This window comes from Blennius ocellaris (assembly GCF_963422515.1).
Source record: "Blennius ocellaris genome assembly, chromosome: 19".
NCBI classification, from domain to species: Eukaryota; Metazoa; Chordata; class Actinopteri; order Blenniiformes; family Blenniidae; genus Blennius; species Blennius ocellaris.
In genome coordinates this window covers 11846515-11868095 of record NC_137668.1, presented here as the reverse complement: position 1 = coordinate 11868095, position 21581 = coordinate 11846515, and the positions used below count along the sequence as shown (strand labels likewise).

Here is a 21581-nt window from a genome sequence, read left to right as displayed (position 1 = left end):
TGATTTTGGCCTTATGTTTCACACCCCTGGTTCAAATGTACACATTTGATAAATTATTTTGATCATTTCATGGAGCTTGATAAATGTGTCCCATGATGATGTATTTAATCATTATTGATTGTAGCCGGTTGAAACCCTCTCGTCTGCTTCATTGAGAGCATCAGAAGTTGAGAGGGACAGGAGGTTAAAATTCTCTGTGTGCGAAAAGCATCAAAACTCACCATGTGTTCTGAAAATAATTGACAAGTTAGCCGCCGTGGTCTGACCCGCTCTCCATCACTGACGGGGGTATACAGTCGCAGTGACAGAGGACAATTAATTACCGAGCACAGTGGGAAAAAATGAGAACTATGTAAGAGTCTGCCACGGCCCGAAGCTGCCGATGCTAATCAAGTGTCTAAACTGTGACAAGATGTAACGGAGCCCTGAGCTGCGAGCAGCGTGTGATGTGTTAGCTAATAACTTGCCTGCGTCACCAAGAGAAAGGAGGTATTTCAAGAAGACGGACGAGGCATTGGAAGAAACCCAGCGACAACAAAGGGCCTGTAATTAGATTTTGCTGCACATTGTAAAGACACAAAAGCCCGGTGGCACTGTGGTATCTTTCAAAAATGTTATGTGTGGTACAAGGTTAAAGGTACACGCATAATGATAACGGTCAAGTGACCCGTCAAGTGACGCCTGATGCATCTCAGCCTTTGCTTTTGCATTGATAGACTTGGCTCTGCTTACTGCAATCAAGCGCGTACAAAGCATGTGAGGCAATTTCTAGTCGAAATATCTGTTGAGATTTAAAGATGCCATTAAATAAATAACCTTTCCAAAGGTTTCCTTGTATATGATTGTGTTAACTGTCCATATCTCTTGAGCTGTGCCAATTATTTCCTCCCCCAATTAATTTTTTTTTTTTTTACATCGAATTCCCTCCTTTTCTCATACAATCACATCTGTGATGGCTTATTCTGCCGAAGGGTGCTTACGAATGGGGAACAATATATTTTTTAACATAAGACAGTGAAGCAGTAGGCTGCAGCAGAGCAGCGTTCACAGGGTTGAAAGTGTTGTTTAGCGACAGACAGTGGTGACCTGTGACCTGTTTTGTAATTTGTATGCTCCATCGTACCAATTAAATGCATACACAGCAGCAAGTCACATTGGTGTGTAACACACACTTAGGTATCTTAGACCAGTGGACTTGGGATCTGGATCTTGTTACCACTGTGAGTGCCCAATCCTTGACCCCAACTGCTCCCCGCATACCTCCGAACATGTGTAGTAAATGTTAACTATGATGTCACCCATCATAAGTAATTTCCCCACAGGGATCGATAAAGTATGCTTTCTCTCTTCTTCATTGGGAAAATGTCAGTTAAATCTTCCAAAGTGTTTTTACTGAAAACAGTTGAATTGATAAAGCCAATAAGTTGGATCTCAGTAAGAAATTGAAAGGAACGTGAAGTAAAGGGGTGGAGGTCGTAAATTATTACAAAAAAAAAATCAATTTACTGTAATTTACTGTATGACTTTCTTTAATGTAATTTTACTTCATAAAACTTAAACCATCTAATCTACTTCACTCTTTTCACAATCATTAATATCGACCGAGGGCACTCAAAATATCACTCACTCTTCAAACCTTTTAATCAGCACATTTGTGAAAATCATAAAAATGTGATTTAGGTTTTGAAACAAATTGTCCTAATGTAAATATTAAGGGAGCTGTTCTAAACCAACGTCTTGCTATTGACAATGCAAATGTGATTAAAAAGACACTTTATGGGAATAAATGTGCAATATAGTCTTCTAAAATAATACTTAATGAACAAACAATAGAGGAACAAAGTAATAATAGCTGTACTGGAGTTCAGATTTTCAGTACATTTTTAATTCCCCCACCCCAAAAAAAGCCTTGTAATTTCAATTTCATTTAAGAATCTTGACATTGAACGACAAACGTGACACCAGAACTGCAGTGTTTTCAGACACGTGGTTGTATGAGGAACGCATAGAGAGCGAATACATCACCTGATGTCTATTAGGGTCTACATGTCTCCACTTTGGAGACAGATTTACTGAAGGTGATTCAAGCATTGCCGTGTCATGATGTGATATACTGCCAATGTGACGTCAAAGTCACACACACACACACACACACACATACAAGGAACCTGCTGACCCGCAAACTACTGCAACTGCTATCATTTAGTAACATCTTCTGATTAAATAATAGATTATCATCAATTAAACTCGTCCAACAAGACAACATTATTGACGTTGTGCTTCTCACATATGTTAAGTGTGTTTGTTTGCAGGCTGCTATTTTCCGCATGGCAGCTCTTGATCGCTGCACAAACAACCCATAATCACTTGTGTAAAAAAATTAGGATTGGCTCTATTATTAGATTGGGGCTTTAAGTTGCACATTTAGTTTGTGTATTTATCTGCACATCCGGGTGTGTGTAGGAATTTCATCAGCATGTTTAACAGCCCTATCAGGTGAGTAGGAGGCTGTAATTTGATGGGTGTGTATGTGCATTTGTAGGAGTGAATGCCAGTGGGTTTTTTTTTGTTTCATTTCCGTGGATTTATGTTTCGCGTGTGCGCATGTGAATTTCAATGCGCATGCAATCTAATGATTGAAAAGAGGACCTTCACTTTATGTGCATGCAGTTAATTTCAGGGCTGTGTAGCAGTGACGTGGCTCGCCGCCTTTGGCAAAATGGTCCCATTTGTTAAGGCAACAACTAATGAGCAATAAACAGTGAGCCTCAACCTTTTAAGGAAAAAGGGAGCAATGGTGCAAAAAATCAATACGAGGCAAGAAGGAACCGTGAAAGTGGAGAAGATAATGTTGATTATAATTGTGGCTGAAATCGGCCATCGGCAGTGTCACAAACCGCAGCCGGCTCATGAACGCATCGATCACCTTCGCTCTGTTTGTAAAAGACGGAGTCGCTGCCGCAGACGCTGCCATCGTTGTCGTTGCTTCCCTCGTGGATGCTGCTATCTGAAACACAAAGTGAAACCAGCCGCTCAGATAAAAGCCTTCAAAGTGACTCCTGTCACCCAAACACAAACACTCAAGCACATATCATGCCATATCATAACGCAGCTGCATGCTTCTTTTGCCACATTAAAAGTAGGTTACACTTGACACAATGCCACTAAACCGCTTCTTTGCACTCCTGTCAAGCGCACTCTCGTTTCCACTTGGTTATCTTGTCAGCTGTATTGTTGTTGTTTTGTTTTTTTTTTCTTCTACTCCATGCTTGTCATTGTAAATACAAAAACAAAATGACAGTTGAAAAGAGAAATCACAATTCATCTGATAATTCCCTTTCAAACAAATCACATGCTGGCACAAATCAAAGACACATTTTGAGAGTATGTAAGCTTCACCACGCAGTGCTCTTTTGTCTGTTTTCCTCATAGCTAATTCAGGCCAAGTCCCTTGTGGGTTTTGTGCAGTATTTGTGGAAGTACCTTTTCAAACAAACTCCAAAATCTAGAGTTACAGCAAAGGGACATTGCTCTGACCCAAAATTGAAATCATGTGATATCATTTTCAGACAAAAGAGCCACGAAAGCCTGGGGAGAGTAATAGTTACAACGTCCCCTCCCTCCAAACCACGTATTCCCTCAGTGGCCCATTAACTCCTGTTAGATAACTCTCCGGCGGTTCGCATTTACTGCGGCCTTCTCGTTGGTCCGGCTGTAAAAATGAAGAGTGTAAGCTCAAACATGCAGCTTGTTACGAGGGCAAACGGTCAGGCGGTGCACGAGGGGGGGGTGCCAAACCGCCGAGGCAGAGAGGAAGCTCGTTCTGGTGCCGACCATGCTTCAGGTACATTTCCACCTCATCCGACTTGACCACACTCCGCCTCAAACATGGGTCCAGACTAAACGCGGGATGACCCCGGCTCCAGTTCCACCCCTGGTCCTCTCTTCAGCTCGTTTCCATTTCTTCAGTGTCCCGATCCAAAGCTTAAACCAAACATCAGCCCGAAAAGCTCCTTGCCGCTGACAAAACACAAACACAACCAAACTCCATGACTCCTGTCCTTGGCCTGCCTCCTCGCCTCCGCTGTAAATCTATTCCCGCTCCTGCGAGACGAGCTGCAGTCAGTGGCTGAATACACACAGACGGCTAAACGCTGCCGGTGGTTTTTGTTGCAAGTCTGCCTGGGAGCAGCCAGAGACACCCCGTGATCTCGGCCATAGCCAGCAGTTACAACGCCCGGGAATCAGACGGCCATTACAGAGCCATCACTCTTCCACAACTCATAACGACGACTGTATGAAAGCTTGCTAAATCCCTACGACTCGATACATACATTTTGCTGAGACGAGCAATACAAGTCAAGCGAGTTCGCGGGAGGTTCCACGAGCAAGTAGTAAGCCGAGCAAACAAAAACAAATACATCAAAATGAAAGATATTTTCCTCTTTTTTTTTTCTCCCTGGTTGACAGCAGTAACACAGCCGGCTGTCAGTAACGTTATAGAATTAATCTTTGCTTCGCGACAAACCGCTCTTTGAAAGCTCGATGACACATTTTGTGCAGCTTGGAAGCAGTGATCACGAACTTGTACATTACTTCTCTCTGACACGCACGCTTTGACTGCTTGTACCCGAACCGAACAAGATCACGCTTGATGTTTTTCATACATCCATCCAGGAATGTAGTTTTCATTCCCCGCTACCATATGCATCTCTATTTCCAAGCCCAGTCGCTCCAATAGGAGAACAGTGTAACATGTCCCCAGACCATTACACGCTTCACCTGCTCTTCCTGTTCAGAGCCGACTGAGGCGGCGCTCAACAGAGCTGTACAGTTCTTGCTTGGTTAGAGCTGAATTATAGTTGCCGGCAGAGCGGAAAGAGACAATAGGTAGGAAAATCACCTGCAGCAGCTCAGGATAATGTCGACACAAAAGGGACTTCTGTCAGAGACGGCGAGATGCCCCGAAAAGAAACGTACACGTCAGGTGACAACGGGGCTCAGACACTTCCATCAGTCACTCAGCCGGAAGCTTTTCCTCGGATTTTGCATTAAAAAAATAAGCTCCGGCAAACGACACCGCATTTGAATCACTCCTCAGTTCATTATCATTGCTGTTGTCAGTAGGTAGGATATGTTGAGCAGCGCGTGCAGGAGCAATAATACAAGGGCGTTTAACAAAGGCAAAATTTGGAAAACCAATAGAATACCAGTCAGGAAGTCATAGTGTTACAGTTGATTGGTGTAAATTTGACTGTATTTCCAAACAAGTGGACACTTTGCTCGCTCTCGGCATAGTTAAATGATACTCAAAGATGCCTGGCAATGGCCTTTTCTGTATGGACACACAATTAAGTGAAATAACTAAATAATAGATCCTTATGAACAATGAAAACTGGGAAAAAGACAAACAATATTTTCTGGAATTAAATGACAAAAATACCTGTTCTGTATACAAAATTAAAATACAACAAAATAACAGCTGTCTTTTTGGTCTTATGGACATATATATATATAGATCCACATATATATACACACAAATTATGAAATAGTTCTTTGAATGACTTCTCTTTCTAAAAAAAAAGTCCAGATTTAACAAATCTCTCTATATATTTTATGCATTTTTGTTCAGAGTAAAGCTAAAGATAAACTATAAAGCAGAAGATTCATAATTATACTAATTCAGCAAACTAAACACCAACACATTATTACAGCTTTGCATGTGGTGTACTCCACCTCCCACTTGACGGTAAATGTGACAGTTTTTCTTCAGTTCTTTTAAAAGCAGCTGCTTTGGTGACTTGTGAGTATTTTAGAAGTGACGCTGCTCCAAGCGTCCGGTCTCTTCTTAGTCAGATAAGCTGAATGTGCATGAGCTTTCTTTTTGGTTGTTTACAATAACATGCGGCCGATATTGTAATCTGGCATAAGTACCAACTAAAATACCAGATTTTTGAAAGGTTTGAAAGTTATAATTATGAGGCAAGTGCTACAGTTTTTTTGTTTTTTCCCCACAGAATTTAGAGCTAAGCTGCTCGTGGATGTTTTAAATGCCTGTTTTATGAAAATGCAAAGAAAATGTCAGGTCAAAGTTGATGGGAACTTGCGAGGTGTGAGAGCAAACGCAGCAGGTTCAAGGACACTGAACACAAGCTCAGTGATAAAAGAGAGCGAGTCGGTGTTTGTTGAGGTCGGTGGTTTCCAACCTTTTTCTCAAAGAGTCCAAGAAAAGCTATAAACCCCCTCTCCGCTTCGTCAAAACATTACAGTGGCGCTATAAACACACCCACGCTCACCAGCATAAAACAAAAAAGAAAGTTCCAAATGCAAAACGCCTTCAAAAGAAAAGAATAATAAATCAGAAAAGAATAAACAAAGTTAAGTTTGAAAACCTCTCTGGCACCCTCATGCTCCCAGGACCGGCGTTGGCTCGATGCGTTTTGAGATCAACGCATCTTGTTTTTATAAACCGCGACAGAAAATGGACGTCTATCTCGGGTTTGAAAAATATCAATCCCTCTTATTTCATCCAGAAAATAAGACGGCAATGTGGTGAAATGACTCATGCGCAGGTCTTTGCTGCATGCACGGTGACAATGGCTGCCAAAGGGGAAGACCACATCATCATTGTGTTTGCCATCGCCTCCCATTCAGGCCTGCTCGTCAATCCATGAGTCACACATGACAAGGCGTGTAGGAGACAAATGACCAGTGAGACACAACAGAGTGAAGCATTAGTCATTATTTCTGCCGGAATGACCTCAGTGCCTGTTATTACCGGGCGTGATAAAAGGTGAGCTTACTGTACTTCCGATCCATCGACTCTCCTGTTTTTTTGTAACCGCTCAAACACATTTCTTGCCATTAGTTTAAAATCCACAGCCATCCATTTCCCGTGAAAGCTTGCAGAAGTTCTGCAGTCATTTACGGTATGAGACACTAAATTATAGACTGTGTAAAATCGCTTATTGTGTCCGATACGATCGGCACTCACCAGAGCGAGCGGTAAACGGAGATTTTTGATGCTGATGGGTCATTGTTATCTTCTGTTGTCATTCATGGCAGTGGGCTACCTTCAAAGTGACGGTATAGTTGTCAGAAAGCCGCGTATAGGCAGTGTAGTTTTATCTCCCATCTCTAAGAAATTGAAGAGCACTCTATACACAGACATGGTGCAATTTTAACACTTGAATAAAACAGATAAATACAGTGCACTATATTGTAAAGCGTTTTGATCGAGTGTCAGTATATGAGAGTAAACTGACTGAACACAACTTTTCTTTTCTCTTTAACAAACCTGCAGCTTTTAAAGACAGACTGGTTCGGAGTTTTGTTTGACGCTACTTAAATTACATTGACAACCACCACAGATCGAAGCTCCTCACACACAGCTTTTATCTTCAAATGTTTTATCGACTTTTTTTTTTTTTTAGGCAGAAGCTCACAGACACACTGACATGAGGACTCCACAGAGGGACAAAAAAAATCCAAACCCGTCAGCTCAAGTGTGTCTACGAGGGCGACGTGCAACTCTGGAAGCCACGTCGACAAGTTGTGGCCCAAGAAAGCCAAAGGTGAGATTGAAGGGAGGTTCGTGGAGGGAAGTACAAATAGACGGTACACATGTCAACTCATGTTCATCAGTTCGGAAGTTCTCGTTCCTTCTGTGGAGCAGTTGATTCTTCCTGTGTACGGGAGCCATGTGTGGACGTGGAGTTTCGTTCATTGTGTTTAATCTGATCTCGCCGTGTCTCTCCTCATCTGGTGCAGAATTATGACGCTCGTCTCAGTTCAGTGATTTAAAACTAGAAATTCAAGACCATTCAAATTGAGTTTTTTTTTTTATTTTTATATAGACATCTGATCCAATGTAGGACCAAATATGAATGAGGCCTGGGTCAGATTTGATTTGTGCTATTCTTTTAAAACAAAAACAAAAAAATCTTGTATGGGTCACTGTCGCGTACGGAACCTGAATCAGGACCCCTTCAGCCTCTATGACGTGGTCGCTAAATAAGCATAAACAGCATAAACACAAAATAAATGGTTTGCTTTTTGTTTACACATTTATTGCACAGAATGAATTGGCTGATGTTAGTAACACTGTTCTTAATTGTATTTTGTTATTTCCGATCTCTTACCTCTTAAAAACTCCATACATTGGTTTCAATGGCCATTAAAGCAGGGTACATTTATGCAATATCGTTTGATGAAACCACTATTAGAAAGGAAGGTTTAAAAAAAACAAAACAAAAAAAATCAATCTGGGATTTTGGTAAAAATTTAACTGCCAAAAAAGCCTGAACACAACTCCAACTTCTGCATCCTCTCATAAACAATCCGGGTCAAGTTGATTGAAATAAATTGGGTGTCATAAAAAAAAAAAGTCTATGTGGAAAGACAGAGGGAACAAAAACAATGGCAGTACATAAATAAATGAGCCAGTAAAGCTCCACTTAGCGCTCACATTCCTGAAGTGCCAGCAGCGGCAGCAGGAGGAGAAGGGAGAGTCCAGACGGTTTCCTTTCAATTACAATGCAGCATCTGGCAGCGCACACAGCCTCATAAACAGAGTCCTCAGTACAATGGCTGAACTGACAAGATGTCTGTTTACATCACGGCAGGCTGGCAAATAGCGGCAAGCAAACAAACCCACATTGGGTTTATACACCTTTTCAATTTGGGAGATAGCCCCAAGTTTTACCCACCTTTCACGAAGTAAATTTAAATATATTTCAAATGTGTCACAAAAACAAGTCTTGCTGGGTTTTCATTAAAACTATGACATGCATAACGTGGTGTAGGCAATGTAATGACTGTGGTGTGTGTGTGTGTGTGCACGCGCAGCTGTTCAAAAAAGGAATTGTTCTCAGCAGCGCTTAAGTTAATTTGAAGGGGGTGGATTGCGAAATGTGAGAGCAAAATGTCTGAAATAATTAACAGTGACTTTTAGTTTTTCCATCTTTGGAAAACAAAAGGTGTCACCTACGAAGAACCTGAGAGCTGATTGACGTGTTGAAATGACTCAATGGACGGGATAATTATTGTAATGCATGATCTGAGGAGAGAACCAGGCTCTGGAAAATGACCCCTAGAGCAGCTGAAAGGATTAGAAACTGTTCAAGCCACAAGGAAAAAGAAAATGGAAACACCACCTGTGGAAAAAAAGAACAAAAAAAACCCCAAAACAACTGAATCTGAACCATGAAACTAATGAATCAAGTTGGACTTTAGAAAAGGACACTTAGTTAGGAGGATTTATTCATTTCCAGTGTGGTTTACCACGGTATTGAAGTGAGGCTTGTGGTTCTCGCTGTTTTCACTTCATTCCTCATCCAAATCTCTATAAACTGATTTATCCACACAAACAAACTCGGTTAGGTTCCTGACAACCAGCAAAGTCCGGGAACCCTGCAGTTCGCTTTATAACAGAACAATTTATTCTGTAGATAATGAATCTCTCCCCAGTTCCTGTTTCCCGAATACGGAAACACAAGTCACGTGTTCAGACACACGTGAAAACATCCAAACATGAGACAGACACACTCCTGCACCAACTCAGTCTCCATGTGCAGCAGGGAGCCTTGAGTTCAAATCTCTTGAAATGCCGAGCAGATGGAAAAGAAAAAAAAAAAAAAAGTCCTTGTCTTTTGTCACTACCTTCTGCTTCTTGCTGCATCACTTTGACAGCCGACGAGAGGCAGACTCAAGGTCTCATTGTCCTAACAATGCCTCAAGTCACACACATCTCACAAGAGATGGATCAGAACAGCGTAATGTACGATGAAGACACCCCCCCCCCCTCCCCCCCACATCTTGGATTGTTAATCTGCCAAATGGTGGTAGACACACTCACTCTCACAAATGCATAAAAGCAATGAACAGGTCTGTTCAAAATTCAAGAAAATGTACTTATTCGGGTTTCGTTTGAAATGTTAGACTGCAACCTCAGCCACCCTCTATAATATAGTGTCCAACCAAAGAAAAATACCAAGAAATCAAATTAAATAGGAAACCTGATGTGACAGCATTTTGAAAAGAGCTTGTCTGGCATTGTGGTTTTAACAGTGTTTGAATGCATTGTTGAACCCACCACAGGTCAAGAGAGGAAGGGGCCAAGCACTGGGTATGCATTTAACTCACATGCTTATACATGTATACCCCAGGGGTCAAAGCTTATAACCCCCCCCCACATGGTTGCAATGGCACCAATCATTTATATATGTATATAATTGTGTTATTAACATCAGACGTATAGTTAAAACAGACCCTCACGACTCTTTCTTTGTTATTGGTTTGAAAAAGTGTATGTAGCTACAGAGAGCTCCAAAGCCGTCAACGCATTTTCTCTCTCTCTCTCTCTCTATTTACTCATCAGAGAGAATTGCATGTTTGAAGGTGATAACATGTTTGAGTGTTTCTCAAGTCCTAGTCATCTTCCTGTGTCGGCATGCAGCCCGTCTCTCTGACATTTCAGGGGATCGGTTGGTAAATACAAAAGGCAGGAGAAAAGTGAGACATCAGTAATCCCCCATTTCAAATGAATGAGATTTAATGTAAAAAAAAAAAAGTTAAAATCCATCATTCCTACTTTGGATGCTTTGCAGCACCTCAATGCATCATAGCAGTTTCTGCTGTAACTTAAGCGCACATGGACTACCAGTTCTGCTCAGTTATTTTAAGAAATGACTGGAACATTTCACTGATCTACTTTGTATCATTTTGCCAAGAAGACGAGATGACGGTTGTCTGTAGTAAACATGACGCTGCAGCCAGGAGAGATGGTTTGCTTGGTATTAGTGTTAAAACAGGGAGCTGGAAGGCTTAGACTAACACCCTGGGGGGGGTTATGTTATTTTTCCAGTGGTTGCTGACAAACCAAAGTCTCCTTGTTGTTGAAAGATAAACAGCAGCAATCTGTCACATTTACGGAACAATTTTAAAATTGCTTGTGACATGAAACTAAATATACGGCCGGATTCTCACGAATCCAAACGCACCTGTCAAGTTGTTGTGGCACTTGTGTGAATCACCCAATAGCCAGGCATGGTAATTTCAATAAAGGATAAGAACTTAGATGTGAAATAGATTGATATTGGCTGAGGTTATGCCAGAGTGAAGTTATCTGACCTTGGTCAAAGTGTACAAAGAGGTTGTTCCTTGGATTATTCATTGAGTAGTTTGAGACATAATGTCAAATAAATCAGCGTGAACTTGTACTCATTTTAAGAGATTGGGGTACTTTCACACCCGATAATGCAGAACAACCTGTAAATTGCTTTAATTTCACAAGTCAACAGCACCAATCGGGAGAGCACGGTGTTTCTATGGCGACCGAACAAAACAACAGGGTAAGTGGTTGGGAGCTTTCACCTACACAGGTGTGAAAGCACCCTCAGGTTATTCACAAAATATCGATAACAGTCTGACTAACATGTAACTTTAGTGGATTAATTGTACAATCTAGAAGTTTTAAATAAGTGTCCAGGCTCAGGTTCGGCATTCGGTCTAGCAGAAGTGAAGGTGACAGTATTGTGTTCAGCACCAAGGACAGCTCAACACGCTGTTTGCAAACAAAATGTCTCCGATTAATGACATTTTAGTGAAGCACTTGTGTGTTTAGTGTGCTTTAAAGTCACGTATCTATAAGCACAGGTTATTATTGTCCTTTTTAATAAAACCAGATCGGATTAGATTTTATTTAGTCAATCTGAAATTACCTTCCATTAATACTCCTGAATACACGTCATTTAAAGACCACCACACCTGTTGGTTCACAGATGTGTGCAGGGACATTTGCAATGTCACCAGCATCAGCCCCATACATAGAAATGACAACTGGATCAAACTTGCAAAGACACGTGTGCGTGAAAACCGCATCAGTGATGTGTTTATTTAGGAGTGCTTGATTATTGTTAACTAGGAAGCGAGCCAGGCCAGCTGTGCTCACATTTTAAGCAAAGTGGCAGCTGGTATTTTAATATTTGGAGCAGTGGCTTGACAGTAATAATGATTTCAATCTCCTCTAACCACTGGGAACTAAGAGGCAAAGCATATTGCTCAAAGTGATCAACTGTTATGTTGAACTTAAGTACTTTGAGGTAAGAGAGCTGTGTGTTGATTTCTAATACGTTTATTTACTTGACAAAAGCCAGTAAATTACGTTAAGACGCAAGAGAAACAGAAAAGGTGGCAAAAGTAACAAACATTCTCAGTTAGATAGAACTTTTGTCAGAAAGTAGGCAAATAATTCATTTTTTTTTTAATTTTCGTAAGTTTGTGCTTCTGCATTTAGGCCTCAATTTCTACACATTTCCCATCAAAACAAACCATTCAGGAGAATATAAATCGGATGTGAACCTGCTCTTTTCAGTATAAACGAAAAAGGTTTAAATGAAACTGGGACGCTCGTGGAGAAAGGACGAAATAAGACAACATAAAAGAAATTGTAGGATGGCGGAGCTAATATGGAGGGAATGCAATCTCTTAATATACTCACAAAATTTACAAGAACATCTATCATGCAGTGCTGCACTTCCAGTGTACACACACAGAGGAGGAGAAGGGTTGGTGTTCGTTGCAAGTCACACAGCGACATTGCTCCCGAGAAGATGGACATGAAAGTACAAATCTGTTGCGTTCTCCTCCCGATGCTTTGAAGGTCACACTTTCTCTCTGGGGACGTGACAGATGTAAAACAGTCGCTTCACTCTCACGGTCTGTCACGTCTGCTGACATTTCACACTTGTATAGAATTGATTTCACTACCAAAGGCCCCCCCAGTGTTAATAAACCCCCCCCCCCCCCAAAAAAAAAGAAACATCCTTGAATAGCGTTTGCATAAAAGCAGCCTATATCTTACACAGTTTCTAGGAATGCTTTTTACATTGCGATCAATTCTTTTCTATATGTATGAAGGCACCAGTATTAAAGATTCTGTGCAGGTTTCTGAGCTTGATAATGACATTTTTTTTTGGCGCGAATAAGATGGTGCAACGTCAGTTTGTTAATGAGCAACATCTTTATCAAATTGAATTAATTTTTTTTTTTTTACCCCTCTCCCAACATACTGCTGATTCACTTTGCCGCAGTGAAATCTCATTATATTCTCTTCAATTGACAGCACATAAGTCTCGATATAAATCACGATAATCCTTTACTGTTGTCAGGACTCCTGGCACCTCCTACTACTCGCCTTTACAACGCATTTTCTCAGGAAGATTGTAAGCATGCGGTATTTTGCACAGCAGCTTTCTTTTGACATTGCTGAAATCCCCTTTGATTCAGTCTGATGCTTAACATCAAGGGGGTGGAAGAAAGATGAAAAACAAGATATTTTTCATGTAAAAATCATAGACGAATAGCAAAAAAAAAAAGACACTAATGCTGGAGAAGAAACTGACAGCAAGTACATCTAAGCCTCAGCCATTAAAGCCGTGGATCCACATAAGCAGAGCCTCCACAAGCACCAATGTGACGGTGTAGCCACACCATGAGGAGAGTCCGCTGGCGAGTTAGTGGGAGAAGCGATGCGGATATCTGAGAATTGGAATCGGAGTAATCTGCAGGGCTCATGCAAGCTGGGAGCTACTTAATCCGTTTTCCCCTTTTCCCCAGATGATGGAGGAGAGGAGAGGAGAGGAGAGGAGAGGAGAGGAGAGGAGAGGTAATTGATGATTTCGAATATTTACATTTTGATTCCTTAAACTCCAGATTTTAAACAAAACATACAAATGTAGAAGTATTTAATTACAAATACTCCCTATTCATTGTCACTAACTAGCATTATTGGTGTTTGCATGTTTTTGTATGTATTTTCACCCATGCTTCGGTACAATTTACGCCATGTAGTCCAGTTCTTTACTTTGAAATTCATACATAACTGCTGCCAAAAGACTTGAGCTTGAGTATTCTGACTGTCATACAAAAATGTCCACCATCTTTCTAGACAGCAAAGTTGCCAGTATGATGTGAAAATGAAATAGTGACATTGCTGCTGGAACAACAGGCACAAACTGAGCCCCGAAAGCCGGGTGACTTGGTTGAAATCCTCCGCTCTGAGGCCTGCAGAGCAGATATGATTTTGTATGATTTGCTGATATCGCTTTGCTTTGGCCAAATCTCGTCATGAATTACAAACAAAATAAACTTTGTCTGTGAGCATGGTGCATCTCCTCATCTCAACCCCTTCCAGCTGAGCCTCAAGTCTGACCCGCTTTATCCCCTCTGTGCTCCCGTCATCCTGTTAATCCCCATGAACCAGGCTATGAAATAATGCTCCGGCTGAACGATCATGACGCAGTCGGGTCAAAACAATGTTATGTAGCGCAAAACGACAACAAAAAACAAAAAAACAAAACAAGTGGCCAGAGCCAGAGATTACCTGGCAGAGTCCAGTCACTGTGTAACAAGCCTGCCTTACTTAACAAGTCACTTCACAAGCAAAAAATGTTCTTTCTCCAAACAAATAAACAATAATGTGATATAATGATTTTTTTTTAAACAGTGTGAAAAAAAAAAGAAGAGGATAATGGCTGGCAAGTTCCATACGAGCATTGTCAATCCTGGTCTTAAACGAGAGAGAATGTTTTTTTCCTCCATGCCAGGGAGGAAGTAATTAAGTGAATCATTCAGCGGGAGAGCGAAATGTGTGAAACAAAGTGAATGATCACTTAACAAAGAAGACTAATGAGCAATAAGGAGACTTGTCTTGGCTTTTTTTTTTTTCTTTTTCTTTTGAGCCGAACCAGAATCTTGCATCTCTTTCTTTTCCTACCGGAGGAACAGTTTTCCTGCGTCCTGGGCCAAATTACTTTAATCACAACATGACAGAAGTGACAACGTGCTGCTCTGCAATCATAATTATGTAGAGGATCTTCACAAGATAAAAAATAAAAAAAAAACTAACAGGGGAATAAATTGTGGCATGATGTGCAGCCGGGGGGGGGGGGGGGGGGAGAAGTTACCTGGAAGATCAGACAGTGCTCCCCTCTCGATGATGTGCTTTCTGTACAGAGTCTTCAAAACTTTGGCGCTGCCGAACCTCTTGAATCGACTCTTCACATTGGTGTAATACCACTCGAGCGACTGCGTCCTCAAAACCCTGCACATGATAAAGAAAGGAGGAAGGAGAGAATCAAATGACATTAAATCAAAATGAACAGATGGCGTAAAAACAGGCAGGAGTCAGTTTTTTAAATCATAATTATACCAGGATTATATCTTAGAGTTTAAGCCAAAACCATTAAATCTGCATAAGACGAGGGTCTTTTAATCATAGGAGATAAGCAGATCTTACAGACTTTTTTCCCCCCCGCTATTCATTAAGTGAGTGAAGCCAATTTTCAGGATGCTATCTGACGCAGACAAACCAGGATGCTTTACAGTGCAGGTCTGAGTCTGCTGGCACACTGACATAGTCAATGATTTAAAGCATAATTGACCTTTTAAGGAGACTCTGGTGCCTCTCTGTCTGTGCAGGCTTTATTGACGAGAATGTTATGTACAGCGCCGTTTTGCAAAATCCGAGCAGTTTATCAAGGGTTTTGCATATTTATTGTTCACAGATGCGACGTCACATCATTTTCCATACATCAGGGAGTGGCGGGTGGTGGATGCGCAGACACCAAGCAGGCAGGCCGCCCCACAGAGCTGGAGATTACGTAAGCAGTAATTCATAACGGAGATGGGGGGGGTTGTATGAAAAGCCCTCAGAAAAGTGCTCCCTTTGCAGCAGTGTTGCATTGGATTGCAATGAAACTCTGCCAACTTAGTGTTTAATCTGGCGGTCCCTGCTGCTCTCCTTCTGCCTTTTCATGCCACTCTCACACACACACGCACACAAACACACATATGCATGCACACTCAAACTGAAAGAAAGACAACACACAGAAACAGAAAGACAACACACAGAAACACATTCATGTTCAGTGAAATAAACCCTCTTGTATATTCTTGGCTTTTGAATTGTCTCAAACAAAAATGATACAAATCACCACGACTAACGTACACACATTCCTTATCTAAGTAGAAATACAGACACGAGTGTCAATATTTCTAAAAAAAAAAAAAAAAAGGTGAAAGTTGAGGTACTGAACTAATTTTCATATGGTTGAAAGAGCAAAAAGTTGCAGATTAATGACGGGGATGTGTTGCTCTTCAGATGCATCAGATGTACATTTGCTATGCGTCTATTCGTCTCGCCATCACGAGACACTCTCTTTGTTCTGCCCACATGTGTTTAACATTGTGTTTTAGCTTGTTGCATTTGTGTTCTATGAACTGCACTGAAACAAAAATCTATTGAAAATGTACCTTATTGGTATAACCAGCAAAATGCATGCTGATATCATGCATTTGACTGTGAAAGTGGGAAGTAGGTTAAAGCAGAAGATGGAGACGTGGAGGCCTTAGTTTAGCAGAGGAATGAAGGTGAGCGGGAGTAAAACAGTCGGTGTGCGACTGGGAAGGAGGAAGGTGAAGCGCTGAAGATGCAGGGAGGGCAGATAGCAAGCAGACTTTAAGTACCGGGGCTCAAAAGTAGCAGTGAAAAGACTGGAAGAAGAGAGCACAGGAAGGGTGGACGGGATGGAGACAAGTGTCAGGACCGATCTTGAGGAGGAATTACTACAGGACAGTATTGAGAGCGGCTCAGTTTTGGTTGAGAGACGGCGGAATGGCCGAGAGACAGCGGGCCGAACTGAAAGTGAGGATACTGGAGACATCAGAGAGAAGAGCTTGATGAGGTTGAGACGGTTTAGTCATGTATGTAGGGGAAGGTCAATTGATGCAATCATGAAGGACATCCAAGGGGATTTGTGTGCCGCACTGGGGAAATAGTCGACGGCAAGTGTAAAATGAAAACACCAATGAAAAAAAACCTCTTATTTAGATAAGAGCGTATTTGTGCCTTCTTACTTCACGCCCTTGAAGATACTTTAATCAAAGACAGTAACCTGGTTTAACATGTTTGAGCCTTTTCCGCATGTAATAAAAACATTCACATACTGAGCGCCTGAGGCACATGCTGTACATTAATGAAGTTTCAGCCTCCTTATGACGACACGAAATAGCTAAAATTACCCCTCCATGAAAGTATCATTTCATTTTTTTGCTTCAGTGTGAATGAATTGGGCTGCGGGCTCACAATGCACTGTGCTAATGTAGCAATGTGCTGCAAAAACTCCATTTTCCAGATTATGAAAGGGCAAGAAGAAAGTGAGAGAGTGCACACAGAAGATGACAGAGTGTTTTAGTGTGTGTGCATGTTGATGCCTCGGCTCAATGAGCAGACAGGCTGTGGAGAGAGAGAGAGAGAGAGAGGGTGAAAATAGCCACGCTAATAAAGGGATCCTGAGTGCCCCTGAGGCTGCGCAGGCTGCCACATCCATCCCCACCCCTCCCCTCCATCCTTCCTAACTTCCCCCTCGGATTTATTATCCTCCACCTCTATCAGCTGGGCTGCTCAATGGGCCTCAGCTCCTTAATTTCATGCCACGGGTCAACCTAGTCACTTTAATGGTGCCTGCTGAGCTCCAGCAAAGAGACCTTGCTCTTTTTATTTTATTTTTTTTCTCCCCCCCCCCCCATCTCCATCTGGGCCCGAGGAAGGAGCCACAGAAATGAATGTGGAGAGGCAGCGCAGCGTCGAGGTGGCGTCATACGAGGCAGAAATACAAAGAGGATCCACCTGCACCGTGAAACACGTTGGAGCATCAAGGGGCAACCTCTGACCTGAAGGATATATTGAAGGAGGGTGCAGCTCTGCTATCTGGGCAGAATCTTAATTCATTTTCAAATCAAGCTGCGGATGCAGTGTTGCATAAAAAAGTGGCACACACTCACTGTCTGCTAAAACCCGATGTGCTGTTTGCCACTGCTTGCTAATCCCCATATGCTGGAATAGGCCATTTTGCATTTTAATATCATTAGTGGAAAAAAAAAATCCTTTTTTCCCCCATTTTTAATCACAAAGTTTGTTGATTTTCAACTTGCCTTTCGCGCTAGTATTTGAGTTTTCTTTAAGCTGAAATGACAAAAACTCTTATGAATTGTTTCAGCAGTGCTTAGGCAGTAAAGTAGTGTTTGCTGCATATATCAGTTTTATTACTACCATATTGGAGCCTGTTTTGGGCACAGACATAATAAGAATTATCAGTTGTAGTTCACATTTTATAGGAACAGTAAAAATAATAAAGCTAAAACATTCGGAAGAATTAAGGAAAACAGGATAACATTTTCTTTTTTGAATGTATTCTTGAAATTAATACTCATGCCTTTCGTTACCTGACAAGTCATTATCAAAAATGTTGAACCTTTTTAATACAGTAATATTGATAGTTATATTACAAATGCATCTATCAATCTTCTATATTATTTGGACTAATTATGTGCTGTAGATCCCAGAGAACTTCACACACACTCGTATTCACATCTCCTCCAAGCAACCAAATGCAAACACGCACAAAACAATCCGTAGAGTCCAGACGAGCCACCCTGCCACGTGCTACCTGCATGTTCTCATGCTGAGACAGTCAAATAAAGCTGCATATTTTAATCACAAATGCATCAACCTTACCAGTAGATCTATATCAGCGGCAACAAAAATCAAAGACATGTATTTTGCTTCAGTTTCAGTTTTCTTAAAACATTTACAATGCCAAGGTTTTCAGTCAGAGCCAACTGCACAACGCCTCAACAATTTAACAGACAGACAAACCTGTTACACCTGCCTACGGTTAGTGACTTACTATAGCCACTATTATTTTGAGAGTGACAGTTAATTTATAAAGCAAATTTATTACACTCACAACGTACAACTAAATGTGCAGAGCAAAAGTATGCAACTTTTATTTAACATGCAGTCTATCTAAAATGTAGCTCAGCTTCATTTTGGCCTCTATTGGTTTCTATTTCAAAGCTTGTCAATCACATTCGCACAGAACCGGATAAGTAAATGCAAACTGGAGCCGAGGCAGCTGCTGCCTTCCACACAAACTTTTTACTTTTCTTCTTTTTTTTTATTTTATACGGAAGCTTTCCCTCTCAGAGAAGTGGCGAGTGAGCGAGAGGGATTTAGGACAGTGGGAAAGGCGTCTGGATGAATGAAGCATGACATTGCCTCCCTGGAGTGACGTGATCTAAAAAAGAGATGAAGAAGGGAGGAGAGTGGAGTGGATAAGCAGAGGCTTTCAAGCAAGTGCTCCACTGTTGTGTGAGCTACTGAAAATACTCATTTCATAATGAGGCTGGGAGATTCCCTGATGCTCGTCTGCTGCATGAATAAGTGAGCGGGATTCCTGTGGCTGGCCCCCTGACACTCGGTTTACCCTCCCTCCATCATCCCCTCCCTCCATCATCCCCTCCCTCCATCATCCCCTCCCTTCGCTCTGTGTAGAAGCTGGGGGAACATCCTTCCTCATTGCCCTCTAGACTTCACAAGACCATTTTGCACATCCAAAAGGGGCCTAAATAAAATATACAGATGAGTATGGGAAAGTGGAGTCAAAAGTAGACGACTTTGCTGTTTTTTTTTTGTTTTTTTACCCCTCTAGCAAAGGAACTATTACCATAATTGACTTTCTAGGCCTGCTAATGAATTGGTTCAGCTTCTTTTGGCATCGCTGTATAGACGAGGGTGGGTGAGAAAAGAAGAAAGAGCTTATAGGAGAACTTCAAACAAATTCTACTCTCTTCTGAGTGACTCTTTTTGTTTTTGTTAATAGAAGAAAACAAGATGAAATTTGTGATTGTTTTGAGCTCCAGGGTTAGATCAAAGCATCTGATGTTTGGATGCTTAAGGGCCTTGAGTTGTGAGGTCCTAATGAGGAAAAAAAAGAGATGGAGGAGTTATTATATTGAGAACAATTCTTTTTGATGGCTCCATCATTGCAGCACAGTGATGAAATAATCCTCTGCAAATGGTGGGGGGGGAAAAAAAAGAAAAAAAGAAAAAGCAATGAAAATTCAAACAAATCTCAGGTTTCTCGAATAATTAGACAGGAAAATCAGAGATCCATTAAAAAGTATAGGTTTACGTTTCTCCGTGCGCGTTAGAATACTATGAATTAATAAAGAAGAGCGTGACTAAAAGATGACAATCAGCTACTAAGATCGCAATGGTGATCGCAATCGCAACGATGCCCTCAATTCCCAGACGCGTTGCAGTATTCATTTGCAGCTTCAGTCTTTATGTCAACACAAACATCAAGGGCACAAAACCATCTGCCATCCAGAACAGCGTTTACCATCATGCAGACGACGTGTTCTCGCTCCTCAAGCAGCCTCACTGATAGCCGAAACAATCACTTTGTCTGTGGCACAAAAATACCGTCACGCCTTCTGCATGCATGCACGGTTATGTACGGGAGGAAGCAGCCTCATTCTTCATTCAGCCATCGTAAAACTACAACAATTGACAAAAGATTAAACGTTTTAAAGATCCCAGAGAGAAATTATCGTCACCCCTGCCTCCTCTAAGAGGAGGTCAAAGGACATAGGAGCTTCAAGGAGCATCTCTGGATATGCCGACTATTCATCACATGGCTAAATGACACTTCATCATAGTGCAGGCTGTGGAAAATTGTAGCTGAACACTATGAAAGAAAAGCTCCCTTATTGTTATTCTGTCGAGCTGTTACACAAATATGCAAACTGGAATCCAAATATGTACTCGACTGAGGGTGAAACTCTATAAACAAACATAGTTTGCAACAAGGAAGAGAAATCAATATTGATTACATTTTGCACTTAACATGAGGAGAAACGCACTCCAAACAAAAAACGTTTTTGTTTTTTTTAAATCTGTATCTTGTCATTTCTATGGCTGCATATTAATTCAGATTAGAAATGTGTGAGAGGAAGGAGTAGGAAAAAGAGGAGTTATTATATATAGTAACTAACTTAGATTATGATTTTTTGTGAATGACCGTGTGTCCATATAATCCATCCAACGTATACCGTAACTGGGTGTATTTCAATTTTTTGGGAAAAGACAAAATGTATTCAAGTCATAAACTTCATACTAAAAACTGTACATTGCAAAAGCTCTGATAAAAACATTTTTTGATGCTTTCAAAAGGCACAATATATAGTATTCTAGCTTTTTTAAACTCGAAAATAATCAAAACTCTTCAATGACTACATATGAATGTCATGTCAAATTGTCACGTTTACATAATAAGCAGCAGCCTTATGCCGACGTTAGCACACAAACCAACTAATACAACAGTATGACTTGTGTATGTTTTTCTTTTTCTCTTCATGAGTCATATTTGGAACAAATAATTGATACTCAGGTGCGACTTAATGTCCAGAAAATGTGATACTATATCTTTAAAAAAAAAAAAAAAAAAAAGTAGCTTTCATATACTTGGTGGACAGTTTATTGAAGTTTCTTTTTAGATTACACGCTACAGTTCAATCAGTGTGTTTAAGGCTGATGTTTTGTCTTCTGTCTAAATCTCAGTCTGCCCTCATTACTCTCATGGTTGACTGAGTAGAGCGAGTGACAAAGGACAAGGTCGCAGGTCAACTACTGCACCGATGAGATTTCCACCAAACCTGGCCGGGGCCTTTCTGAC

At 41.1% G+C, this 21581-nt stretch overlaps 1 protein-coding gene across 1 annotated transcript in view; it reads right to left on the bottom strand.

Annotated features, from left to right (window-relative positions):
• The window catches only part of myripb (myosin VIIA and Rab interacting protein b), a gene marked incomplete at its 5' end in the record, with an annotated part of 113526 nt that overhangs the window by 14966 nt on the left and 76979 nt on the right, over positions 1-21581 (bottom strand). Inside the window, 2 exons of the mRNA XM_080514764.1 lie at positions 2927-3007; positions 14967-15103. Of these exons, the coding sequence (XP_080370890.1) occupies positions 2927-3007; positions 14967-15103 (218 nt within the window). The remainder of the gene's footprint in view (positions 1-2926; positions 3008-14966; positions 15104-21581) is intronic.